Source organism: Marmota monax, unplaced genomic scaffold (genome assembly GCF_021218885.2).
Source record: "Marmota monax isolate L192 unplaced genomic scaffold, Marmota_monax_Labrador192_F-V1.1 WCK01_AAM20220418_F8-fsc00144, whole genome shotgun sequence".
NCBI lineage: Eukaryota > Metazoa > Chordata > Mammalia > Rodentia > Sciuridae > Marmota > Marmota monax.
In genome coordinates, this window is record NW_026694618.1 from 3,262,427 (window position 1) to 3,288,480 (window position 26,054).

Sequence of the window (26,054 nt, forward strand, 5' to 3'; positions counted from 1 at the left end):
CCCTCCCACATGGCTCAATTTGCTACACCAAACTCTTCGATTATTAAACTCCACCCCTCTTTCTGTGCCTACTTCTCAGTGCTTTCTCTGTGCTTCACTTAGTCGTCCACTTCTAGCAGCAGTCCCATTAGCGGCAGGAAATATTTCAGCAAAAACCTACAATTTCTCTAAGAAAGGACAACCCCTACATGTGACACGTATCCCACTGTGGGAAAGTTATTCCACCAATACTTCATTTCCTTTCATCTGTTTCCACCTGCCAACAATGAATCCTTTACCCATTTGTTCCTTGAGCTATAGCACCCCATTGAGCCCTGCGTTTATGCAACCTGGACATTTCCTCTGTTATAACGGGTCTTTAAGTACCTCAACAATCAATGTCTCTGGCACCTGTTTCTTGGTTACTGTAGTTCCTCAGCTGTCTTTGTATACTCCCACCGAATTCCAGCAGCTGGCCCTACCTTCCCGCACCCGTAGGGCAGTCTTTCTGCTGGTTCTGGTAGGCCTCACTTTAACAACCTCAGTGGCAAGTTTCGGACTCTCTGGTGGAGCTATAGGTCATGCTCTATGGGCATCCAATGACCTGCAACAAAAACTGCAGGAAGCACTCGATACCACTGCTGAGTCTCTGGGCTCCTTGCAGCAGCAGGTTACTTCATTGGCACAAGTGGCTTTACAAAACCGAAGGGCGATTGATCTTCTCACTGCAGAAAAAGGGGGTACATGCCTGTTCCTCAGAGAGGAATGTTGCTACTATGTTAATGAGTCTGGGCTAATAGAAAAAAATGTTGTTAAATTGCAGGAATTATCGACCCAACTGCTCAAACCCACCTCCTCTAATCCCATAACGGGGTTCTTCCAATCCTCTCTTGCCACGTACTTACTACCTATCTTGGGGCCCCTTATTGGGATGCTCCTTTTTTGTGCTCTCTTGCCCTGTATAATGAAGTTCCTTCAAACCCAATTGCAAAAAATTTCTAATCAAACTTTCAACCAGCTTTTGCTTAGGCACTACCAGCCTCTGATGACCGATGAACCCCCAACATCTCCAAGAGAACAGTTCACTCAGTGCTGAAGCTCACTACCAGGCACGATGGAATGCAACGGACATCAGACAGCGGGAGACAACGAGCTCGGAGAACCTCTTAATCTGCCATCCTGGATTCATGAGTCTTTATGTCCTTCTAAGCTTCCTCATGGCCCTTGGCCTCTTCTCTGTCAGTCCCCCAACATGGAACTTCTGCCAAAAATTGACCTTTGCTTTAATTTTTATCTTCATTATGTTTTTATTCGCTCTGATCTTCTTCAGGTGCTGGTGACGCCATGTCCAGGCAACGCTTCCAGTATTTCCTAGAGTCTCTGTTACAGGACCAGTGGCTGATACCAACAATCTCCTCCATCCAGGACTGGTTCGATGCCATCGACAACCTGTGGCTTCAGGGAACTTTCACAGACTTCACCCCTACGGAAGTAGCTGTCTATAGCCGCTGGGTTTTATTTCTGGCTGCCATGATATCCCCAGACCTGCCCCCCGAGCATTCCTCCACTTCCCTTTCTAGGCCCCACAGCGCCCCCACACAGCAGGAAGCAGCCGGATCTGACCAACAACGTCCCACTTCCTAAGAAAACAAAAAGGGAGGAATGTTGGGAAAAGTATAAACGGCAGCCATACCCCAGAGAAAAAACCCCAACATGGCGCCTAAGCACCTTTTCTTCCTACCTTCTTCTTTTCTGCAGTGGCGCGAAAAGTTCCCGCCCGTGTGAACTCTCCCGCCGGCGCCAATTTCAAATCTCGCTGGCGGGGAACCTTAACCCCAATGAGAACTAATTCCTGGGCTCCAGAGCTGATATCTGAAAGAACTTGCCAATAAACGGGTTGCCTGCCATTTATCTAAACCCTACCATCTCCCCCTTAGTTCTATATAAGCACACTGCTTTTTGCAATAAAATTGGAATTCTCCTGGCGAAGTGTCTTTGTGTGGGGAATTCTTTCAGCTGTATCTAGTTTATGTTAATTAGATAAGCTGTGTGGAATGTATAAATACTGCTCTGTCCTGCAATAAATGGCTCCCACTCCTGCTGTATCAATCTACACAAGTCGTTCGTCACCCCCTGGTTATTTTGCCCAGCCAGCCGGACTGCGGCAATTCACCTCACATTTTATTTCTCTTGCTGAGAAAAAAACTTTTTAGTTTGAATTCATCCCATTTGTTGACTTTTGGTTTTAATTCTTGTGCTATAGGTGTCTTATTAAGGAAATTGGGGCCTAGCCCCACGTGATGGAAATTAGGGCTTACTTTTTCTTCTATTAGACGCAGAGTCTCTGTTTTAATTCCTAGATCCTTGATCCATTTTGAGTTAACTTTTGTGCATGGTGAGAGATAGGGATTCAATTTCATTTTGTTACAGCATACTACAGGGACACAGCCACATCAATGTTTATAGCAGCACAATTCACAATAGCTAGACTGTGGAGCCAACCTAGATGCCCTTCAATGGATGAATGGATAAAAAAAAATGTGGCATACATCCACAATGGAATATTACTCAGCACTAAAAAATAATAAGATCATGACATTTGCAGGGAAATGGATGGCATTACAGCAGATTATGCTAAGTGAAGTTAGCCAATCCCAAAAAAACAAATGCCGAATGTCTTCTCTTATATAAGGGGAGGGTGACACAAAATGGAGAAGAGAGGAAGAGCATGGGAAGAAGATTACCTCTACATAGGGAAGAGGGGTGGGAGGGAAAGGGAGGGAGAAATGGAATTGCATGGATGGTAAAAGAAGACCCTTGTTGTTATACAAAATACATGTATGAAGATGTAAGAAAAAAAAAGAATAGCGTTACTCTAGACTAAGTAGAGAGAAGTGATAGGAGAGGAGGGGAGGGATTGGAAAGATAGGAAAGATAGTAGAATGAAACAGACATTATTATTACTGTGTGTATATATGTGAATGCATGAGCAATGTGATTCTGCAACCTGTAAACTCAGAAAAATGAGATATTATATCCCATCTGATTCAAATGTATGATATGTCAAGGTCATTGTACTGTCATGTGTAACTAATTAAAACAAATAATAAAAAATAAATATGAACAGATAACCAAAATTCACAAGACATCTGAAACAAGACTAAAATAAAGAATGTCCCTACAAGAGATAAATTAAAATTCAGAAAAGAATATACTGCTCTGTATTATAAGCTCTTCTACACTAATTTTTAAACCATATGCACAAATTATTGATTTTTTACAAAAAGTTGATGGGAATGGAAATATAGTTCAGTATTAGAAAACTTGCCTAGTATGCATGAGGCTCTGGGTTAAATCTCCAGTACTAGGGAGAAAAAAATTTGAAGTGTATATAAACTGAAAAACAAAAAAAGAAAAGAAAAAGAGTTTAACAGAGTAAAATGAACCTACCTTTCAATCAATTCTAATATTTCTGATATAAAACTTCCGGTGTATTTCTCATTCACATTAAGCAGCCATAAACTATGTTACATAAAATAGTTGAACAAGTAAAATTAATATTATTATTCTGTACAAATTCTGAACAAAAACTTCAAATGTGTAAGACTGCATGTTGTATATATATACATACACAAATATAGATGTTTCTATAAAAGGTGGCAGGACCTTTAAGAGATGAGTCCTACTGGAAGGTTCTCAGGTCACTGGGGGGCACTGCCCTTGGAAGTTGAGTTGGTTCTTGTAAGAGCTAGTTGTTACGAGAGTAACTCCAAACCCTGACTTCTCTGGCTTCCTGTATCGATGTGATCTCTCCCTCCCAAACATGTTCCCACCACTGTAATTTCATCCACCATGAAGTCCTTACCAGACACCGGTCAATGCTGGCATAGTACATTGATCTAGATAAACCTCTTTTCTTTATAAAGTTACCCACCCCTAGGTATTTCATTATAACAACAAAAAGACTAAAACACATTTATGTTGCAAGAATATACTATTTCATATCTTCCCTATTATCATTTTATTCCTTTTTAGGCCATTAATTAAGCACCACAATAGGTCTAAAAACTTTTTAAAGACATACTTTGATATGGAAAATATGTGTGTGACAGATCCATTCAATAAACCATCACCATTCAATAAACTAAAACAAACAAACAAAAAGCTGCAAGTAACATACAGAATAAACAATACAACTAAGAGGTACTCAAGTGACCCACTCATGCTAAGTAAATATATTCTCCAAACATAGAATCAATTTACTAAACAGAGAGGTAATTCATTCCTTTTATCCCACAAGCTAAAATACAAACTTTAAATCAGAATGTTCAAAATCAACAAAATGAGGTCCCCAAATTAGGTATAAGAGGTATACAATTACAAAAATTAGCAAAGTACCCATCCAACTCTAATTATACTAAGTTAAAGAAACTCTAAATATATGTGACATGCAACTTAATCACACGTTTTATCTAACGATACACTTCAAAGTCATAAATAAGAAAATATATCCCAAATGAGTTACAAATGTATGGCTACATGACTCAGCAGCATTTCCTTATCTCTAAAACAAACGCACCAAATGAAAAAGCAAATGCCATATTACAATATCTAAACTATCACACAAGTCTGAAGAATTAGATATAATAAGGAAGAATGTTTCTTTGCAAAGTGACTAGGAACAATTAAATACAATTTTAAACAAAAGAGAATGGTTCTAGCACTACACTACCATCTACTCATTCTCCTGACTCCTAAATGTTAGCTACCTTCCCCTAAATGTTAGTCGTCTATCTTTGATCACCTAATCTGGGCACTTTCATCCACACTTCTGGACCATCAACTACAGATAATGAATTCCAAATTTCTATCTCCAGGCATAATCTGTCTACTCAGTATCAGACCAATACATGTCTTAGAATATCTGTACTTAACTGTTCCACTGGAATTATTAACACAAAATGTACCAAATTCAACTTATTCTCCCACCTGTTCCTCCTATGTACCTATTGTGTTTATTAGTACCCTATTCTAAAACCTGACGGTTATCCTATTCTATTTCTTCCTCCCATGCTAAGCCTATGTTGGTCACCGTTTTAGTCAGTATTTTGTATCACTGTGACCAAAATATCTGACAAGAACAACTTAGAGGAGGAAAAGTTTATCTAGGGCTCATAGTTTCAGAGATCTCAGTCCATAGATTGCCAACTTGATTGCTCTGGGCCTTTCTTCACTCTGAGTGGGGTCAGAAAGTAGACAAAGAGAAAGAGGAAGGAGCCACAGGGAAGATGCATCTTTCCAGGGCATGTCCCAGTGACCCACCTCCTCCAGCCACACCCCACCTGACTACAGTTACCACCCATTCCATTCAAACTAGGATGGACAGATTGGTTTGCAGGTCTCATAATCTAATCATCTCACCTCCGCATACTAACAGGAGCTTTTACCCTCATACCTAAACCATAAGTCAAGTCCCATTTTGCCTTGAAAGAATAACTCATAAATCTGTACCCTCCGTTTTCAACACCTCTGTCTTGGTTCAGGCATGTATATATTTGAGATTACTGTATCATCGTCTATAATTCTCTCTACCTTCAATCTGGCTCTTTCTATACTGCTGCTAAAATGATATTTCTAAAATATAATTTAAATCATTTCCACCACTGCTTACAATCTTTCTATTCAAAATAAAACCCTAAAATCTTTAGAATAGCTTGTCTCTTCTCAGCTTTATCTCTTCCTAATCTTTCATAAGAAACTAAATTCCAAACATAGCAATGCTGTGAAAAGTCACATTGCTTCTTACTTCAATGCTTCACATGTTATTCCTTTTTCTAGAAAGTCCTGTTGTTTTTTTCTTTTTCCTGAAGTTCTGGCCAAGTTTCTCCAGGCTGGCCTCAACCTTTGTAATCCTCCTGCCTCCACCTCCCAGGCTTCTGAAATTACAGGCATGGCAGCCAGCTCTAATATTAAAGTCCTATTCTTGACTCAGTGCTCAGCTCAATCATCTATGTTGCCTTCATCTTCATTCCTCCTTGCCCCCATAGCATTTAACAGACATTCTTTGATACTGTGTTATAACTGCCTATTCTACACTACAAAACTTTGAACACTGTGAAAGTAAAATATATTAACTGTTTATTTTTGTGCCCCATAATATGCCTACCACATTCCTGGCGATAGAAAGTGATTAACACTTTTGCAGAATGCTTAAGCCTTTTTACTTTTTTCCAGAAACAGAATTTCTACTTATAAACATTCCCCACCAGACACTGTGCAAGGGAAATATTTAGGAAAAGCAAGAGAAGCCAGGCAAGAAGGCAATCTGCATAAATAAATGGGGTAGAAAAAGGAAAATTAAACATATGGCTCTCGAATAGCTATAGAAAGCACACTACTTTTTGCTGTCTCACATTCTCTCACCAACATATTTTATTTACTATTTAATCTTAACTCTTATTCTGAGTCCCTAGAAAATAAGTGGTAGACAGAAAAATTAAAAGCATTATCTAAACCAGCTATTTTTCATAAAATGAACAGAGTCAGAACTTTAAAATGCCGTAAGACCCTGATCTACCAACACAATTCTACTTCTTGCCTCCTAAAAGACTTGGGAATAAGATTATAATGAACATTTTATAAACCAGTTATCAAACATTATCTTAACAAATCACAAACATCTCTTCCTAAATTTGCAATTTTTTTCTCTTAAGAAATTATATAAATTCAGAATTTTATCTGTAAATACACATTTACATGTTTACTCTTAATATGAACTAAAATACTTTCACTTTCCTCCCAGTGGTCCTGAAACAGAAACTTCTCCAGCTGAATTCTTTCTGAGATATGCCTGTTTTCCATGATCCCAAACGAGGGGAATTAGAAAACTTCTCTAGCACTCTTGATCCTTCCCCTTTTCTTTTATCCAGTGGTAGTCATACCCAAACTTTGCTCATGATACAAAACAAATTCAGAATTCATTCAGGTCCAAAATTAATTTTAGAAGTATATGAAAGAATCCTAGAGGCCAAATTACACACAGCATAGTTAAAAGTCTGCAACAGGGATAGGACATAGCTTAGTGAAACACACAGGCAAAATTCTTCAATGAACACTAAAAATAGCTGGCCAAGTTTAAGGAGAACTCAGTCTCCGAGTCTCTGCCCTAAACTATGTGTTAATTACAAAAAAAAAAAAAATACAAACAGTCTTAATCCATTTTTTGTTACTATAATAAAATACCTAATGCTGGGTAATGTATAAAGAAAAAAGAGATTTATTTAGCTCAGTGTTTTGGAAGTCCAAGAATATGGTACTGGTATCTGCTTGGCCCTCGTGAGGGTCTTCTGACTATATCACAACATGGCAGATAGCATCATAGTGGAAGAATGTGTGAGATCACAAGCAGACAGGACACAAGAAAGATTTAAGAGCCAGGTTCACTCTTTGTATAACAACCCACTCTCACAGGAACTAGCCAGTGTCCTAACAAGAATTGTATTAATATGAATGAAGCTGGGCAAGGTGGTGCACACCTGTAATACCAGCAGCTCAGGAGGCTGAGTCAGTAAGATCCCAAGTTCAAAGCCAGTCTCAGCAATGGCGAGGTGCTTAGCAACTCAGTGAGACCATGTCTCTAAATAAAATACAAAAATAGGGTTGGGGATGTGGCTCAGCAGTTGAATGCCCCTGAGTTTAATCCAAGTACCAAAAAAAAAAAAAAAAAACTATATTAATCATTTTCAAGGGTGATGCTCCTAGTGAGCTAATTACTTCCCACTAGGCCCCACCTCTTCAAGGTTCTAGAACCTCTACACATCACCACAGTGGGGACCAAGCATTAAGCATATGAACCTTTAGAGGACACACTCAAACCTTATCCAAACCACAGTATTAACAGCGGAACACCTGGCAGATACCATCTTAACCAAGTTAATCACTGTTATCAATAATGTCATGTTGATATGTACCTTCTTAAGTGTTGAGGATACTTCATTCCTATAGTATTCTCAATAATGGATAACATCAATCCCATGATCATGAATAAACATCAAAAAAAAAAAAAAACCCAAAATGAGAAACATTCTACAAAGTAAAAAGCTAGTACTTTTTTCAAAAGAGTGTTGAGGTAGTGAAAGATAGGGAAAAAATGATCAACTGTCACAGATTGGATGAGATTAAGGAGAAAAGATGACTAAATGCAACATGGATCCAGAGTGAACCCTGGACAGAATAAAAACATTCATGGAAATCTTGGCAAAATATGTATAGTTAATAATATTATAATACTGTTAAATTTCTTAGTTTTGATAAACGTACCTTGGTGATATGTTACCAGAAAAGGAAACAGGGTACAGATGTATGGGAACTCCTTACTATCTCTGTAACTCGTTTAAAATTATTCCAAAAGAGTTGAAAACAAAAAAGCTAAATTCCTACCAAGCTTCCTAGGTTGTTCAACAATTTACTTAGTTCTTTTCTTACACCCTCTCTTCCCTCAGCTTGTAACAATTTATTCTAAGTCCCCACTTTTTCCTACATTTCCCCTAAAAATTTCCAACTATGACTTCTAAAAGTAACCTCATTTCTTCCCAGCACAGAACCAAACTCTCCTGTCTATCCACAAACAGAACTCACTTAAAAGAGGTCACTTAACAAACACCTTAAATATATAATAATTTCAATGTAATTAATAATATTCTATGCGCTTTTAAATACTTTTTAAATAATTAAAAGTCTGCAACAAGGGTAGGATGTAGCTTAGTGGAATACATTCTTAGTGGAACATACACTAATTTTCAGATGCATACTATAAATACTATTACTTTACAGGTGAGGGATAAAAGACTAGAAAAATTAAGTGACCTGACCTTTAATAATATCCAAGCCCGAATCTGAATCTAGTTCTGGCTCCAAGACCAAATTACCTTATTAAAATAAAGTGGTCTGCACTTAAAATATTAAACTTCCCTGGTTTCAGGCAAGCAAATTATATCGACTACACCATGATTTTTATGAACTTTCTAAATGTCACCATTATTCTAAATGTCTGTCTTTAAAACTTCAATGGTTCAACAATCAATTCTGGAATTCAGTGAAGAAGTTCCAGGTCTACCCTAGTATAACCTCTATGATATTTTTTTAAAGCCCAATTCAGTCATCTCTTCAGCCATCAACTTTTTAGACATTAAAACTCACCTCTACCATGCTTTCAAATACCTGAGACGTACTCTAATCTACAAATCCATTCATTTCTTAATATTTACCAATAAGAAGAGGAAATCCTGCAGGGCCCACAACCCACGAAAAATTGTAAATATTTTTTTTTCCTTCGTTCAAAAAATAAAGTCACTAATCCCTAATGCATTTGTCTGCTCAAGACTGGGCACAAGAGCGAAGGGTAAAGTAACAAAGCCACGTGACTCATGACTGCAGAGCCTAAAGAAACCAACTTCCACCTTGCTTAACTCCGACCAGCATTTTCCTCCTTCACCACTAGTAATCCTTAACAGTCCTTTATCTGATTTCTGTATCGAGTAAGAAATTCACTAAGACCCTGAGATTTAAAAAGTAATAGATCAGGAAAACAAACCTCTAGGTGTGGAGACTGTTATGAAATAACCATTAACTTATTAACAGGCGTTTGCTACCTGCAAAGGCAGTGGAGCGGACCGAAGCCGGCAAGCCCTCTGAGCGTTTGACAGTGATTTAGTCAATTTTGTGACCCCCACCCTCACCTCTTGGACGACTAGTATCTGCAAGAGCTCAAAAGGCTGAACTGAGTTAGACACACTGGATCTGCTCCAGCCAGGACCTGGTGGGAGAAACTGAGGGACTCAGGATGCAGATTTATCAAGTGTAGAATGCCCCTGTTTAATCTGTATGAGTTACTGGGCACGAGCTGGGACAGGCGAACTCTGAAAGGGACAAACCGGGAACACCACTTAAAGAAACCCCAAGAAAAGGGGGCGTCACTTGCCTCCCATTCCTGCAAGAAACGCTGGGCCTCGTCAGAACCAACGGTCTTATGTCTCCTAAATTCGTCCTTCACGTACTGGTCACCCAGAGATTTAAGGTCCGGGGGCAGAACCCGGTGTAGTTGCAAGATCCGCCTATATAAGCTACGGACACGAGAAACGTGCTTTCCAGGCATTTCACCACGCGTGGACCGCGGACTGCGCCTGCGCAAAAGGTCGTCGCGACCCCGCCCCCCTGAGAAATTGCCTCTGGGTGAACCAGAAAGAGGGCGGGAAAAGGCGGGCGCGCGCGACCTCCATCCGGTTTGGTCCGCTCCCGAATCCTGTCCTTCCGGAAACTCGAGCTTTGCTGCGTCCGGAAAACGGGCCGGCCCCTTTCTGGTAGAGGCGTAACTTTCTTGTAGTGGCGTCTGCGCCTCAGGGTTAGTTCTCCCGTGTTGTGTCGCGCGGAGAGAGGCGAGGAACCAGAATCTGGAGTGTGCAATTGTCACCTCTCTCTCCGTACCACCCCACTATTTTTTTCTTTCATGTTTGTTCTCTCCTTCTTTTTAAAGGTCTGAGAAAAACTTTGTAAAATCAGGCTACTCCAAAAAGCCCTCCCGTACCGTGGTTAACCCAACCCACTTAAGGTTTCTTAAGGGTATTCCTGAATTAAAGTAGGATTAATCTTTTCCTCCACTAGCCCAACGGCCCACGCGCACTGCACAGTGCTGTGCTTGAGCTCGTCATATGTAACCAACAGGTTACATATTAAGTCCGCAAGTTTTGTTAGCCCAAGTTGGCTGTGGAAGAATCTTGGGAGGAGTTTTAAAGGTAGTGTTTCCAACGTCCTGGTGATTCTGGCTAAAGAATCTGGGGTGAAAACTGGAATCAAGAGGTTTAAAAAGTTCCACCTTTTACAAAGGTGATACTGAGTTTCCAAAGCTGGTAGCTCCTTGTCCTCATTCTTCCCCATCTCATCTTTAGTTCTTCAGCAGATTCTGTTGATTCCACCAACAAAATATATGCAGAAATCTACCAGTTTCCTCCACGCACTCTACTACAATTATATCTCTACTGGGTTTTATAGTAATTCCCTTATCTATATTCCTGCTTCAGGACATGACCAATTTCATTCATGGTCCACCAAAATTACAAATCAGATCATCTGTCCAAGAAAATACTCCAGTAACTTTTCATCAGAATAAAACCCAAAGTCTCCCCTACCCCTTAAAGTCCTAATGAGACCCTCCCTGGAAACCCTGTTGGAAACCTTTGAAATTGCAACATCACCAGTCCAAAAACTTCCAATGCTCTTACTCTGCTTTTTTAGCCCCCTCTATAGTACTTATACGTGATATTTTACCTAGTTATATATTCTGTTTCTCCCCTCACTAGAGTACAAATTCTGCAGGAGCAAGAATTTTGTGATTCTTGGGATTCCATCTCTTGGGTCCCCTTCTTCCTCCGGGAGAAGTCTTTTCTGCTGTCCTTTAATAAAGCCTCTACTTTCCACTCTGAAAAAAAAAAAAAAAAAAAAAAAGAATTTTGTGATTCTTTTCACCGTTGTTGCCATATATCAGTGACCTACACCAGACCAATAATTAAGAATGCCGTAAATATTTGTTGAATCAATGGGAAAAGTTCAGCGGTGTCAAGTGCTGCATAGACTTGGTGGGAAAAAGACAAGAGTGTGAAAACGTGTATGATTCTTTAACAGACCCCAGATTTCTATCTATGCAAAGGCTTTTGAAATTCAAAAAAAGTAAGTATCCCACAGAGACTTACTTATTTCACTATGCTCTTGAGGGCCCACCACAGTGCTTTACAAATAGTAAGCACTCCAATATTTATTGCCTGAATGGAGTTTTTCCTTTTGCTTAAATTTAAGGAAAATATTTGTTTAAAATAACAGAACATTTTTTAAAAATGGATTTAATTTGGTATTGTGACAAACCACACTGATGGCAAGGATTGAAGGGCAGTGTGGTTATTTTATTTCAGGAAATTTTTTCTAACCATATTTCATCTGTTAATATCCCCATAAATTGAATATTAATTTCTTGTTCCAGTTTCCTTCTTTTCTGGTTTCCTTTGGGGTTAAAGTACATGTATAATAAATACTTCTTTCAGAGCCAAAGCTCTCATAAAAATGTGGAAAAACATTCTGCCAATGAATTAATAAAAAAATAAATGAAAGAATTAATTCAGTCTAAAGGGAACAGAAAAGGTCTGCAAAGCATTGAAAAAAATCAATGCTAAGAAATGGAGTTGATGGGCCGGAAAGAATCCAAGACATGGTGAAGTGGTTAGGCCTTGTGAAAAGGAATCAAGCAATAACAGTGAGGGAAATGACAGATGAACCATATTTTTTTCTTAAGATGGGCTGGACAGTTAGTTAACTTTTGAAGACAAAACTTTCTGTTTCCCTAACCTTCCAATTTAGTTTTCCTCTCATGGTCAAAATAGCCATAAACTGAAAAAACAAACACTGAGTTTGAATTCTTGGCAACTAATCCATATTACTACACTTTATGCAGGTTTTTTGTTCTTCCTCCATCTGTTTCTTTTTCTGTGTGTTATCAAGCAAATCATTTAACCCCTCTGTGCTTTGATTTTGTCACATGTGAGATTGGCTAATTCTCACTAATTCTCTTCCAGCTTTACTAATCATGACTTCTCCCATATTTCCTCCAATTCTTTTTTTTTTTTTTTTTTGTAAAGTAAAAAAGGACACATACCCACTCTGAAATAATTACTTTGAAAATGTCTCTGTTGAAGAAGAAACAAGACTGCATGAGGAATACATTACAGGAGCCCTTCACTATACACAAAATAGAAGAACCACACATATCCATAGAGATGGTAGAGGCAGCTAGAGAAGGTTTTTAACAAGCAGAGAGAGATTTTCAGATCAAAAGTGTTAGCAATGCTGAACAAGAAAAAATAAACTGAAAGGAGAAAGAGAACATCTGCATGACATTCTGCTACTTTGTGTTATATCTAGTTTTCACCTTACACTGTGGAAAGTAAGTCACTTGCAAATAACCTTGGAGCATTTTCCTTTACAACAGAAGTGAAAAGCATTGGGGGCTAGGAGAGGCTGGTGGTCAAAGATTTGGAAACTTCTTTATGTCACTGGATCAGGAAGCAATGCATTCACAGACTTGGATTTGATTACACAAGTGGCTCAGTTGTGAATTAAGCCCATTCGAATTTCAAATTCTAAATCATGGTGAATAATGAAAACTCTAGGACAAGATACATCTTTGATCCAAATAACCTTCACTTGCTTAGAGGTCTACAGAGATGAACAAGCCTGATCCATTCATGATAACTGCTTATACTCATCCCAGTAGACATCAGAAATGGTCCCTCATTTCCCACCGTAAAATTTAGGTACATGACTGCACTGAAGTGACCAATGTAAGAAACAAGGAATTTTTTAAACATCTTTACATGGTACCTGAAATTTCTATTTATTAAAATGCAATAGTAAGGGAAAGTAGATAATGGAAAAATGATTTAAGATTTCCAAATAACTGATGACTATTAGAAAACAGCCTAATTATATAAGGTTGGCACTCTTAGTAAAGATCCATAAAATCTCTATCGTCTGTATCTTCTCTCTTCCTGCTCTCCTCAAACAGAAAACTTCACCTACTAGTACCCTTGATTATATCCTAACTATTATGAGAAGCATCTTTCCCTCTTTGTCATCTTCAATTACTCTCTTCATGATATTATTCCAGTGATCTCATAAACTTTTCATAAGAATACTTCAAGTTACAAAAAAATCTCCCCATCTAGTCTGCCTTCACCTTAAACTACCATCCTATTACTCTGCTTCTTTTCATTGGCAGATTCAAAAATACATATTCCTACTTTTCCTATCTCCATACCCATTCCCCCATTTAATCCTTTTAATCTGATGCTGATATCGCTACTCTTCTAAAATCACTTTTTTCCAAAATCACTAGTTACCTGCATCTGCTCACATGCCTACCAACTCAAAGGTTTTCTAGAAACCTTTGCATCATGGATACATTGCTGCTGTGCGGGTCGTCCCACCTCCAGGGGCCCACTTCCTCTATCTCCTAAAGAGACTCTCAGTGCTCTGCCATCTTCAGCAATTGGTGATGCTCTGCTGCCCCCACCTGGCCAAGCCCACCCTAATCACTTCATAGGCCTTCACTGAACCCTGAATACCTCCAGATCTTTCACACCTCTGATCTCTCCACAGTTTCAGCTTTCCTTTGTAACCATTGGATTAGTCTAAATCCCAGGGTCTGTCATTCCTTCAGAATCCCTGATCCAAACTAAATTCATTATTTTTTTCAAAGACTTTTTCCTCCACCATTATTCAACCTACCTAGATTCAAAGCATGTTAACTGATTAGAACAACAATAACAACAACAACAACAACAAAAAAAAAAACTGATTAGAACAAATTTTTTAAAAGTGGAAGGGGCTGGGGTTGTGGCTCAGAGGTAGAGCACTCGCCTGGCATGTGTGAGGCACGGGGTTGAATCCTTAGCACCACATAAGTGTAAAATAAAGATATTGTGTCCACCTATAACTAAAAACTAAATATTTTTTTAAAAATGGGTGGCATCTCTGACAGCTTTTTTTTTCTTCATTTAACCCCCTTTTAAACTCTGTGACTTCTCATTTGACAACTCCAGACCTTAATTTTTTCCTCTTAAAATAAGAATGATATTATGTACCTCAAAAGCTTCTTATACAACTTAGTGATTTAATATGTAAAAAGTATTTACACTAGTTGATGCCTGGAACACAAGAAGTGACAATTAGAATTAGTTATGATGATGAAGAGGAGGAGAAGGAGGGGGAGAGAATGTAAGTTGATAGTAGAAACTGCACTCTGTTCTAAGAAACATGATTTTTAACTTAATTCTCACTTTAAAACATAATAATAGATCTATGATACATAAGTAATAGAATCAGACAATTTAAATCCTTTTTATTTTTAAGGGTCATTTTTCCAATTCTATTGAGGTACAGTTCACAAATAAAAATTATATATATTCAAGGTGTACAATGTGAGGTTTTGGTAGGTGTGTACATTATGAAAGTATTAACAAAACTAAAATATCTATCATTTTACATAATTACTTGTGTGTGTTAAGAATGGTTAGTATCTACTCTCAGAAAATTTCACGTACACACGACATTATTATTAACTGCAATCACCATGTTCCATATAATTTCAGAACTTATAACCGAAAGTTTGCATCCTTGGACTGATTTTCCCCATTGCCTCCACACCCTGACTTTTGGTTACCATTCTTCTACTATTTGTTTCTGTGAGTTTGACTTGAAGAATCCACATATAAGTGAGATGGTGAAGGATTTGTCTTTCCTCACCTATCCTATTTCACTAGCATAACATCCTCCAGATTCACCCATATTAGCACAAGTGGCAGGAATTTCCATTTTAGGGCTGAATAATGTTTCTCAATTGATATATGCATAAAATTATATGGTATACTTTCCTTATCCATTCATCTGTTAAAGGCCACAGGTTATTTTTTATATCTTGGCTATTGTGTATAATACCGCAATGGACGTGGAGTGGAGCTGTATTTCCAACTTAGTGATTTATATCTTTTGAATATTGGTATGGCTTGGATCTGAAATGTCCCTCAAAGATCATGTGTTAAAGGCTTGGTTGCCAACATGTGGTACAATTAGGAGGTGGGAGGAAGGTCCCCCAGGCAAACCTTTGATGGTATGTTGGGTCCCTGGGCCCTTCCTCTCTCTTTTATTTCCTGGTTACCAAGAGCTGAGCAGCTTTCTTCTACCACAATAGACTGCCTCACAATAGGTCCAAAAGCCACCAGGCCAAGTGACCATGGACGGAAGACTCTAAAATTGTGAGCGAAAATATGTGTTATCCTCTAAGTTGATTTTCTTAGATATTTTGTCACAGCAACATGACACTAAAAGACATATGCCCATAAGTAAAATTTCTAGAGCATATGGTAGTTCTATTTTCAAATTTTTGAAGCATATTCATCCTGTTCTATAATGGGTATGTTAATTTACGTTCCTACCAACAATGTACAAAGGTTCCCTTTTTTCCACATCCTTGTCAACGATTTTTGACATTTGCCTTTTATTAATAACAGCCATCCTAACATTATGGTTTTGATTTTGAACAGCTTATTTTCTTTGGAAAATGTATAGTTAGATCATTTGCCTATTTTTTACTTGGCTGGGTTTTTTATACAAATGTTTTATTACATAATTGTAAATGTATGTAAAGTGAATATTACAATATACCAGTTATCTACATTCAACATCTGCTTATTACATGCCATTTTATTTCTTATATGCTTCTACCTATTTCCCAACCTAGACCAGCCCCACTCCTTACATATTTATTTTTTGGTATGGTCATATGTACATGTATTGAATGGCACAAATATTGACTGTACAGTTTTGACAAATACAAATAAAAACCTTCACTGCTTTTAAGCACAGAATATTTACATCATCCCAAGAAAACTGTTTTCTTTCCCACACAATTTTTTCTTCCCCAGAAGCAAGTTACTATAATAGACAATTAACCATACTTTTTTTTTTATTGGTTCTTCTTACTTACACATGATAGTAGAATCCATTTTGATAAAATTATACAAGCATGGAATATATCTTATTCTAATTAGGACACTATTCTTGTGGATGGGCACAATGGTGGGATTCACTTAGGTATTTTCATATGTATACATAAGAAAATCATGTTAGACTTATTCTAGTGTCTTTCCTATTCCTATCCCCACTCTATTCCTTTTGTTCCATGTTGTCTAATCTACTGAACTTATCTTCTTCCCTTCCCCACCTTTATTGTGGTTTACTACTGAATTGTATGAGTTCCTTAGGTAGTGTGGATATAATAACGTCTTACGTGATACAAGATTTGCAAATATTTTCCCCCATTTTGAAGGTTGCCTTTTTATTTTGTTGGTTGTTCCCTTTGCTGTGTGGGAATATTTTAGTTTTCTATAGTCCTATTTGTTTATTTTTGGTTTTGTTTTCTGTGCTTTTGATATCATATCCAAAAAATCATTGTCAAGACCAAGGTCATGAAGCTTTTTCTAGTTTCACATGACAGTAGTTATGCTGCCAGGTCTCATTCTTGAATCTTCAACCTATTTAAGTTGACTTTTGTGTGTGGTATAAGAAAAGACGCCCGTCTTCCTTCTTTTCTTCCCTCCTTCCTTCCTTCCTTTTTTCTTCCTTTCTCTTTTCCTGTCAATGTCCAGTTTTCCCACATGGTGTCCACAGTGCAAATATTCCAGAATCAGCTGACCATATGTTTCAATTAATTTCTGGGTTTCTATTCTGTTCCATCAATCTGTATGTCTGTTTTTACTCCAGTTCTACACTGTTTTGATTACCATAGCTGTGTAATATAATCTGAATCAGGAGGTGTGATGTCTCCAGCTTTGTTCTTTTTGTTCAAGATTGTTTGAGGTGTTATGGTATTTTATGGTTTCATACAAATTTTAGAAATTTTTTTCTATCTCTTTGGAAAGTGCCATTGGAATTTTGATAGGGATTACATTGATCCTGTAGATTGCTTTCGGTAGTATGAACAATAGTGATTCTTCTAATCAATTAATATAGGTTATCTTTCCATTTATTTGTGCCTTCTTCAATTTTCTGATCAGTGTTCTATAGTTTTCAGCGGATAAGATTTATTTATTTCCTCAAAAGTTTATTCCTAAGAATTTTATTTGTTATTTTCCTTTTTTGAATGGTTTGTTGTTAGTGCATAAAACACAACTAGTTTTTATATCTTGACTTTTTTCAATTTGTTTATTAGTTCTAATGATTGTTTTGTGGAGACTTTAGGGTTTATAAGATGTAAGATTATGTCTCCTGCATACAATTTTATTTTTTCCATTCCTATTTGGATGCCTTCTGTTTCTTTATCTTGCCTGAGTGCTCTGGCTAGAACTTCTAGTATTTAATTTTTTAAAAAATGGCAACAGTGGGCATCATTGTCTTACTTTTGATCTTAGAAAAGTTTTCAAGTTTTCATCCTTGAGAATGGCATTAACTATGGGCATGTCACATGTGATCATGGTGTTGAAATACATTCCTTATATAATTCGTTGAGTTTTTCATAAAAGGATATTGAATTGTGTCAAATGCTTTTTTAAATCTATTGAGATGATCATATGATTTTATCCTCCATTCTATTAATGTGGTTAATCACATTTATTGATTTCATATATAAAAAATAAATCTCATCTGACCATGGTGTATGACCCTTTTAATGTGCTCTTCAATTCACTTTGCTATCCATTTGTTGAGGAAAATTGCATCGATAATCATAAAAGATATCAGCTTGAGGGGCTGGGGTTGTGGCTCAGCAGTAGAGCACTCACCTAGCACATACAAGGCCCTGGGTTCAATCCTCAGCACCACATAAAAACAAATAAATAAAATAAAGGTATTATGTCCAACTACAACTAAAAAATAAATATTAAAAAATGTATATCAGCCTATAGTTTCCTTTTCATGTGGTGGTACTCTTGTTTGGCTGAGGTACAAGGCAATGTTGGCCTCATACAACACATTGGGAAGCATTCCTTCATCTACAACTTTTTGGGGAGAATTTTAGAGATACTGGTATTAGTTCTTCATTAGATGGTAAAATTTATTAGTGAAACCATCAGGTCTTGGGCTTTTCTTTCTTGGGAAGTTTTGTATTTCTGATTTGATCTCCCTGCTCATTATTGGTCTGTTCAGATTTCCATTTTTTCATGATTCAGTGATGGTAGTTTGTTCTAAGAATTTATCTCTTTCTTCTAGTTTATCCATATTTGGCATGTAATTATTTATAATATCTACTCATGAGCTTTTGTATTTCAGTGATATCAGTTCTAATGTCTTCTCTTTCATTTCTGATTTTATTGATTTCAGACTTCTTTACTTTTCCTAGTTTGTCTAGCTAAGTGTTTGTCAATTTTATTTCTTTCAAAAACTGACTTCTGCATTGGGGTATAGCTCAGTAGTAGAAAACTGGTCTACCATGCATGAAGACCTGGTTTTGATCCTCAGCACTGCAAAAATAAAGGGAAAAGTAAAAGAAAAAAGAACAACATGTGATCTTATCTTTTCTATTGTTTTTCTATTCTCTATTTTATTTTTTATTTTATTTCTACTCACTTTGGGTTAGTAATATTTTTTTCTGCTTTTCCCACTGTCTTAGGAGCTAAAGTTAGATTGTTTATTTGAGATGTATCTGTTTTTCTTATGTAATTACTTCTCCATATAAAGTTTTCTCTTAGAAGTACTTTTCCTATATCTCATAAGTTTTGATATGTTGTTTCCAATTTTATTTGTATGAAGATGTTTTTTAATTTTCCTTTAAAATTTTTATTTTACCCATTGGCTGTTCAGAAGTGTGTTTTTTAATTTCTACACATTTGTGAATTTTCCAATTTTCCTTCTGTTATTGATTTTAAGTTTCAAAAATTGTGGTTAGAAAAGATCCCTGGTATGATTTCAATTTTCATAAATTTGTTAGTCTTGTTTTGTGGCCTAATATATAATCTATCTTGTACAATGTTCTATGTGTACTTGCAAATAATATGTATTCTTTTTAAAAAAATATTTTTAGTTGTAGATGGGCACAATACCTTTATTTAATTTATTTATATTCGTGCTGAGGCTCGAACCCGATGATTCACACATGCTAGGAAAGCATTCTACACTGAGCCACAACCCCAGCCTAAATAATATGTATTCTCTTGTTGCTAAATAGAATGTTCCATTATGTCTGTTATATCCTACAGTGTTATTCAAGACCAATATTTTGTTAGCATGGAATGGTGTGTGCCTATAATCCCAGCTACTTGTGAGAATGAAGCATGAGAATCTTAAATTCAAGGCCAGCCTTAGCAACATAGTGAGACCCTATCTCAAAATAAAAAATAAAAGGGACTGGGATTTGTAGATCAGTGGTAGAGTGCCCCTGGGTTCAATCCTTGATACTGCAAAAAAAATTCTTTATTGAATGATCTATTTATTATTGAAAGTGAGATATTAATGTCTCCTTTATTGTTGTATCACTGTATTTTTCTCCCTTTGGTTAATACTTGCTTTATATACTTAGGTGCTCTGTTATTGGGTGCATATATATTTATAATTGTTATATCCTCTTGATGAATTGTCACTTTTATTATTACATAGTCACCTTCTTTGATTATTGTTATAGTGTTTGTCTTGAAGTCTGTTTTATCTGATTACATGTATATCTGCCTCTTCTAGCTTTTGTTTCTATTAGTATAGAATGTCTTGCCATCCCTTCACCTCTCTGCCCATATGCATATTTAAAGCTGAAGTGAGCCTCCTCTAGGCAGCTAGTTGGTTCTTATGGTTTTATCCACCCATTTACTCTCTGTCTTTTTATTGGATAACTCAATTCATTTAATTCAAGGTAATGATTGGTAGACAAAGGCTTACTATTGCCATTTTGTTATTTTCTAGCTGTTATATAGATTTATTTTTTCTTTCCTCCTTTGCTATCTACCTTTGTGATTTGATGATTTTTTATGGTAGTATGCTTTTCTTCCTTTCTCCTTATCTTTGTGTATTTGCTATAAGTTTTTGCTTTATAGTTACCCTAATGTTATGTAAAACATGTTATAATTATAATGGTTGTTTTAGTTAGCCTTTTTTGCTGCTGTGACTATAATATCTGGCCAGAATAATTTTAGGGAAGAAAAGTTTATTTGAAGGCTCATGGTTTCAGAGGTCTTAGCCCACAGAAGGCTGGCTCCATTCCTTGGGCCTGGAGGTGAGGCAGAACATCATGGTGGAAGAGTGTGGCAGAGGAAAGCAGCTCACATTAAGATCAGAAAGCAGAGAGAGAAAGACTCCATTCTCCAGATACAAAATATATACCCCATAGCCATGCCCCCAATGAGCCACTTCTTCCAACCACATCCCACCTGCCTCCAGTCATCCCATCAGGGATTAATTCACTGATTAGGTTAAGGCTATAACCCAATCATTTGTCCTCCAAACCTTCATGCATTGTCTCACACATGAGCTTTGAGGGGACACTTCATGTCCAAACCATAACAATGGTCTATTTTAAATCAATAGCAACTTCACCTTGATTGTATATAAAAAACTACAATTTTATATTCCCATAATTTATGTTTTTGAGGTCACAATTTACATCTTTTTTATACTGTATAACTAAGAATAAATTACTCTGTTATATTTATTTTTAATATTTTTGTCTTGTAACCTTTATAAGATTCATAAATAATTTATATACCTTTATTCCAGTGTTGAATAATTTGACTACATACTTACCTTTACCATTAAATTTTATGCTTTCATATGGTTTCATGTTTTTAACTAACATTCTTTCATTTCAGTTTAAATAACTCCCTTTATCATTTCTTGCAAGGCAAGTCTAGTGATGATGAACTCCCTCCATTTTTCTTTTGGGAAAGATTTTATTTCTATAAGTAATTTCTGAAGGACAGTTTTTCTTGATAAAATACTCCTGGTTAGCAATTTATTTTTTCCCCAGTATTTGAATACATCAACCCAGTCTTCTAAACTGCAGCATTTGCTGAGAAATCATGTTGATGGCCTTATTGCCTGGTGTGCAATAAACCTCTTTGCTCTTGCTACTTTCAAAATTCTTTGTCTTTGATTTTTGACAGTTTAATTATAATATGTCTTGGTAAAGTTTTCTTTGGATTGAACCTGATTAGAGATTTTTTAATTTTATGTACCTACATGCTTATATCTCTCTTTAATTTTGGCAAGTTTTCAGCCATTATTTTTCTAAATCAGCTCTCTGTCCCTTGCCTTCCCTTCTCTCTTCTGGAATTCCCATAAAACAAATATTAGCTCTCTTGATAGTGTCTCAAAACTCCTGTGGGCTTTCTTCTTTCATCTTCATTATACTTTTTTTTTCTTACAGGGTATTTTAAAATGACTTGTCTTTAATTTCAGATTCTTCTGCTTGATCAAACCTCTGTTGGTGATCTGTATTTCATTTTCATTTCATTCATCATATTCTTTAGCTATAGAACTTTTGTTTGGTTCTTTTTTATCCTATCTCTTTATTGTACTTCAAAACTTGTTTATGTATTGTTTTTTCTAATTTCATTGTGTTATCTGTGTTCTCTTGTAGCTTCCTGAGAATCCTTTAAACAATTATTTTGAATTCTTTTTTAGATAATGAATTTATCTTCATTTATTTGAAGTCAAGTCCTTGAATATCATTGTGTTTTTTTCAGGGTTTCATGTTTCAGGCTTTTCATGTTCTTTGTAGTCTAATATTTCTAATATTTCATGTTCCTTGTAGTCTAATATTTTTACATTTGAAGAAACAGTCACCCACACCAGTTCTTATTGATTTGCTTTGGGACAGAAATGTCTTCACCAAACAGCCTGACTAGGAATTCTAAGGCTCTCTAAGACCTTTTTTATGTATGTACTTGCTCCACACCTCTTGTTCTCTTCTGGGGAGAATTCTTTTATTTATTTATTGTGTGTGTGTGTGTGTAAACAGATGTTTATTACAGAATATTTTTTAAAAATTAAATGCCTTAAATAAAAAACAATACCATAAATTGATAGACCTGGTAGCATGAAAATACTTCAGGTTGGAGAGGCGTGTTTGCTCTTGGTGAATGTACATATAATAAATTCCTATGACATTTGACTCCAAAATGAATGTATGAATTGGCTGGACATGATTATATGACTAACAATTTAAAGTAAAATATAATCTTAAAGGCAATTTAAACACTTGCATTAATATATAGGAGTCCATTCAAGGTCAGTGACTGGAGAGCTATATAAAAAGAACTGAGGTAAAATCTTTAGGAAGCTATGTTGTGCCTATGTACATCTGTAAGATTCAGGCTCAACTTCTGCTTTTGATGAATCTGATTCGGAAAAGGATGTATAACATCCATTACACATCTGTTTCAAACACAGTCTATTTCTAAAATTACACATCTCTTTACAAATAAATATCAAGTATTAATAGCTAAAAGATGCCACTAGGATGGGCTCCAAAGTCTGTTTTTATGGCCACCCCAAGACATATTTTAAGGCATCATTTTTAATCGTGGGCTTTAAGAACATCTTCTTTGCTTTAACTGGTTTTATGTCTCCATTTTCATCTTCTCCATAATTGGCACGGTCTCTTTTCTTGGCAAACTTTTTTCCAGTTGTTCCCACCAAGGTCTCATATCTTCTAGCCATTTCCTCATCTGACACATGAAACTCTACTATTTCATCTTCATCTTCATCTTCTGCTTTGTTCTTAGCATTCATCTGAAGCATCAATTTCTCAACTTCAGAATTAAATCCTCTGAATTACATTCTTCCATACAGAAGATCTTCACATAACAAGAAGCTCTGCTCCTCTATTATGGCACTCTCTTTCTCTTTGAGCTTTGGCAAATCCAAGTACCAGTGCTCTTCACTAATGATCTTCTTTTCTTCTTTTTCTAGTTTTTTCTTGGTTTCCGAGTACAGTCCCCTCTGCATGAACTTCATGTGTAGCAGGTTCTTGGACAACTTGGTCTTGCGCTCGGCCACCATGCTGGCTCCAGCCGCAAGCCTGGGGAGAATTCTTAAGATTGTATGCCTTCTCTTGATCTTGAAAAGACAGGCCAGGTGTTTAGAGTCTCCTGCTTGCTTTCCTGAGGGAAGTGTCCTAAACTGCTCAAGTTCATGTGTCTTCTCCTAGTCACACAGAGTGGAACTAGCTATCTTACAGGGTACTTGCACTCACTATCTATGAGGGGTGTTCAGCAGCCAGACTGGAAGAAAGTAAGGTGCATTGATCATTTGGGGGGTACCCATGGGCCAATTAGGGAGGGAGTTCCACAAACAAAACATCCCAGTGGCTCACTGGCAGTCTCTGCAATGGAGTCCACAGAGTGGTTAGTAGAATCCACAGTCTTTCTTTTCTATTTCCAGCCTTGTCCAACCACTCAGCAGTGCCTATCACTTCAATTTTCTGAGTATGGTGAGAAAAAAGTGGGTCCTTGACAGCATCCCACATGGCTGGGGAAGCTGGGTACTTCTTGTACTCTCCCTTTCTTCTATGGGAGGAATCATGGACCAAGGCATTGGCACCTTGGTGGCAAAGTGACATAGATAAAGTGAAACTGTTCTTTTAACTCTTTCTTTATGCCTATTCTTGTTTTTATTTTCTTGGGGGGGGGTTGTTTGTTTTGTTGTTTTTGTTTTTGCCTCAATAATGTTCTGGAACTTCTCTGCTATTCCAGGTTCCAACAAAGATAATTTCATTCATGAGTAGTTGTTAAATTTTAATGCTTCTCCAGGGAGATGACTATGGAAAGCTCCTATTCTACCATGTTACTGATGTCACTTAACTATCTATATTCTTAAGTCAGAGATTATACCCAAGCCCCCTACTATACAAAAGCATGAAGGTTTCCCTTTGAGTAACAAGAAAAGGTTTTTTGTTTATTTGTTTGGTTGGTTGGTTGGGGATTTTTGTTGTTGTTATTTTTGTTATGTACCAGGGATTAAACCAAGGGATGCTTAACCACTGAGCCACATCTTAGCCCTTTTATTTTTTATTTTGAGACAAGTTTTTACTATGTTGCTTAGGGCCTCACTAAATTGCTGGGGCTAGCTTTAAACTTTTAATCCTCCTGCTTCAGCCTCCCAAGTCATTGGTATTACAGGCATGTGCTGTTGAGAGCCACAGCTGAAGGGGCCCCAGCAAACTTCCAGCTGCCAGCAAACTTCCAGCTGCCAGCTGATGATTGGCTCACAGCGGCCCCAGCAAACTTCTAGCTGCCAACTGATTGGCTCCTCTGCGGCGATGCTCATTGGGCTGTTTCCCCGCCCTTTCAGACCACGGAGCTGTTCATTGGGTGACTTTTTTTGGCTCTGCCCACGCAACCCAGCCAATCAGCCTCAAGAGCAGGAGGAGTGGGGGAGGTTGAGAGGCTTGTGGGAAGCGGGTGGTGGCAGTTGGGCTCTGAGGGTTTTTCCTGAGGAGGTGTGTGGTGTGGTATGTGTGTTCTAAAAATAAAGTTCGTTTCTTTTGACAAGTGGCTCCTGAATTGTGCCCAGCCAGACTGCGGCAATGTGCCCAGCAAGAGTTGTTCTTAAAATAATAATCTCTTGTAAATCCATGCTGAGCTTACTGATTCAAGATACATCCTGTAGTATCTGATAGACTCTCAGCATCAATCATGTAACTTTTTTTTGTCTTGGACTTGTCCTGTGAAAGCCTTTAAATTACTATTACTCCTACTGAATTAGACTGAATATGACTGACAAGTGAAAAAAAATGGTATTTAGTTTCTCTGTACTATTCTGTAGACAAGATGATAAGAAAAGGAGATTATTTACTTATGAAATAAAGAGTAGGGCCTGAATAGGCCTAGAAACTACATTATTCTGAAAGAGTAACTTCTTAAAAATTATTTGTAGGGCTGCACTAAAAGTAACAAATAAGTATTTATTCTCCCTCTATAAATAAGACTCTGGCAACGAATGGTTATAGGATTTCTTCACAAACATATTAGCACATAAGGTCTTTGAATTTTAGGGAAAAATATCACAAAATAATTTTAATTTAATAATTTTATTTAACTGGATTTGAAATGAACTTGTGGGTAGTACAATAAAGTTCTTTTTGAGACTGTTTTAAAATGTAAGAATGTCATAACATATGCAGCCAGTGATGGAAAATACATTTCAAAGTTAGGTCAAATAGGATCTATGTTAAAAAAAAAAAGTGGGGAAGAAGACAGGTGCATTCTTCCTTTATGAACATAGAATGGAATTACAACCCTTTCAATTACTCTGGCAGAAGAAACTTTCTGTAGAGAATCTATCTATGTTGCCATGTAAAGGTACACATTATTAAAGAAAGTTTTTGTTCATTTATATCCATTTAAATACATAAAATATGTACATAGTATAAAATTAACTCACTTTTAAATATACCTAGTCATAGTCCATAACCATTATAAGTTAAACTTAGACATAAAGAAGAGGCTTAAAAATTTATGCTGTGATTGTTTTTATTCTACTTACCAATCTCCTAA

General features: G+C 36.8%; 1 protein-coding gene and 1 pseudogene across 1 annotated transcript in view; both read right to left on the bottom strand.

Annotated features, from left to right (window-relative positions):
- Sdhaf3 (succinate dehydrogenase complex assembly factor 3) overlaps nucleotides 1-10,193 on the bottom strand; it is a 77,786-nt gene extending 67,593 nt beyond the window's left edge. Inside the window, exon 1 of the mRNA XM_046422596.2 lies at nucleotides 9,959-10,193. Within this exon, the coding sequence (XP_046278552.1) occupies nucleotides 9,959-10,132 (174 nt within the window). The 5' untranslated portion in view covers nucleotides 10,133-10,193. The remainder of the gene's footprint in view (nucleotides 1-9,958) is intronic.
- Nucleotides 10,194-23,037: 12,844 nt separating this feature from the next.
- Nucleotides 23,038-23,559, bottom strand: LOC124077988 (M-phase phosphoprotein 6-like; annotated as a pseudogene).
- Nucleotides 23,560-26,054: the final 2,495 nt, after the last annotated feature.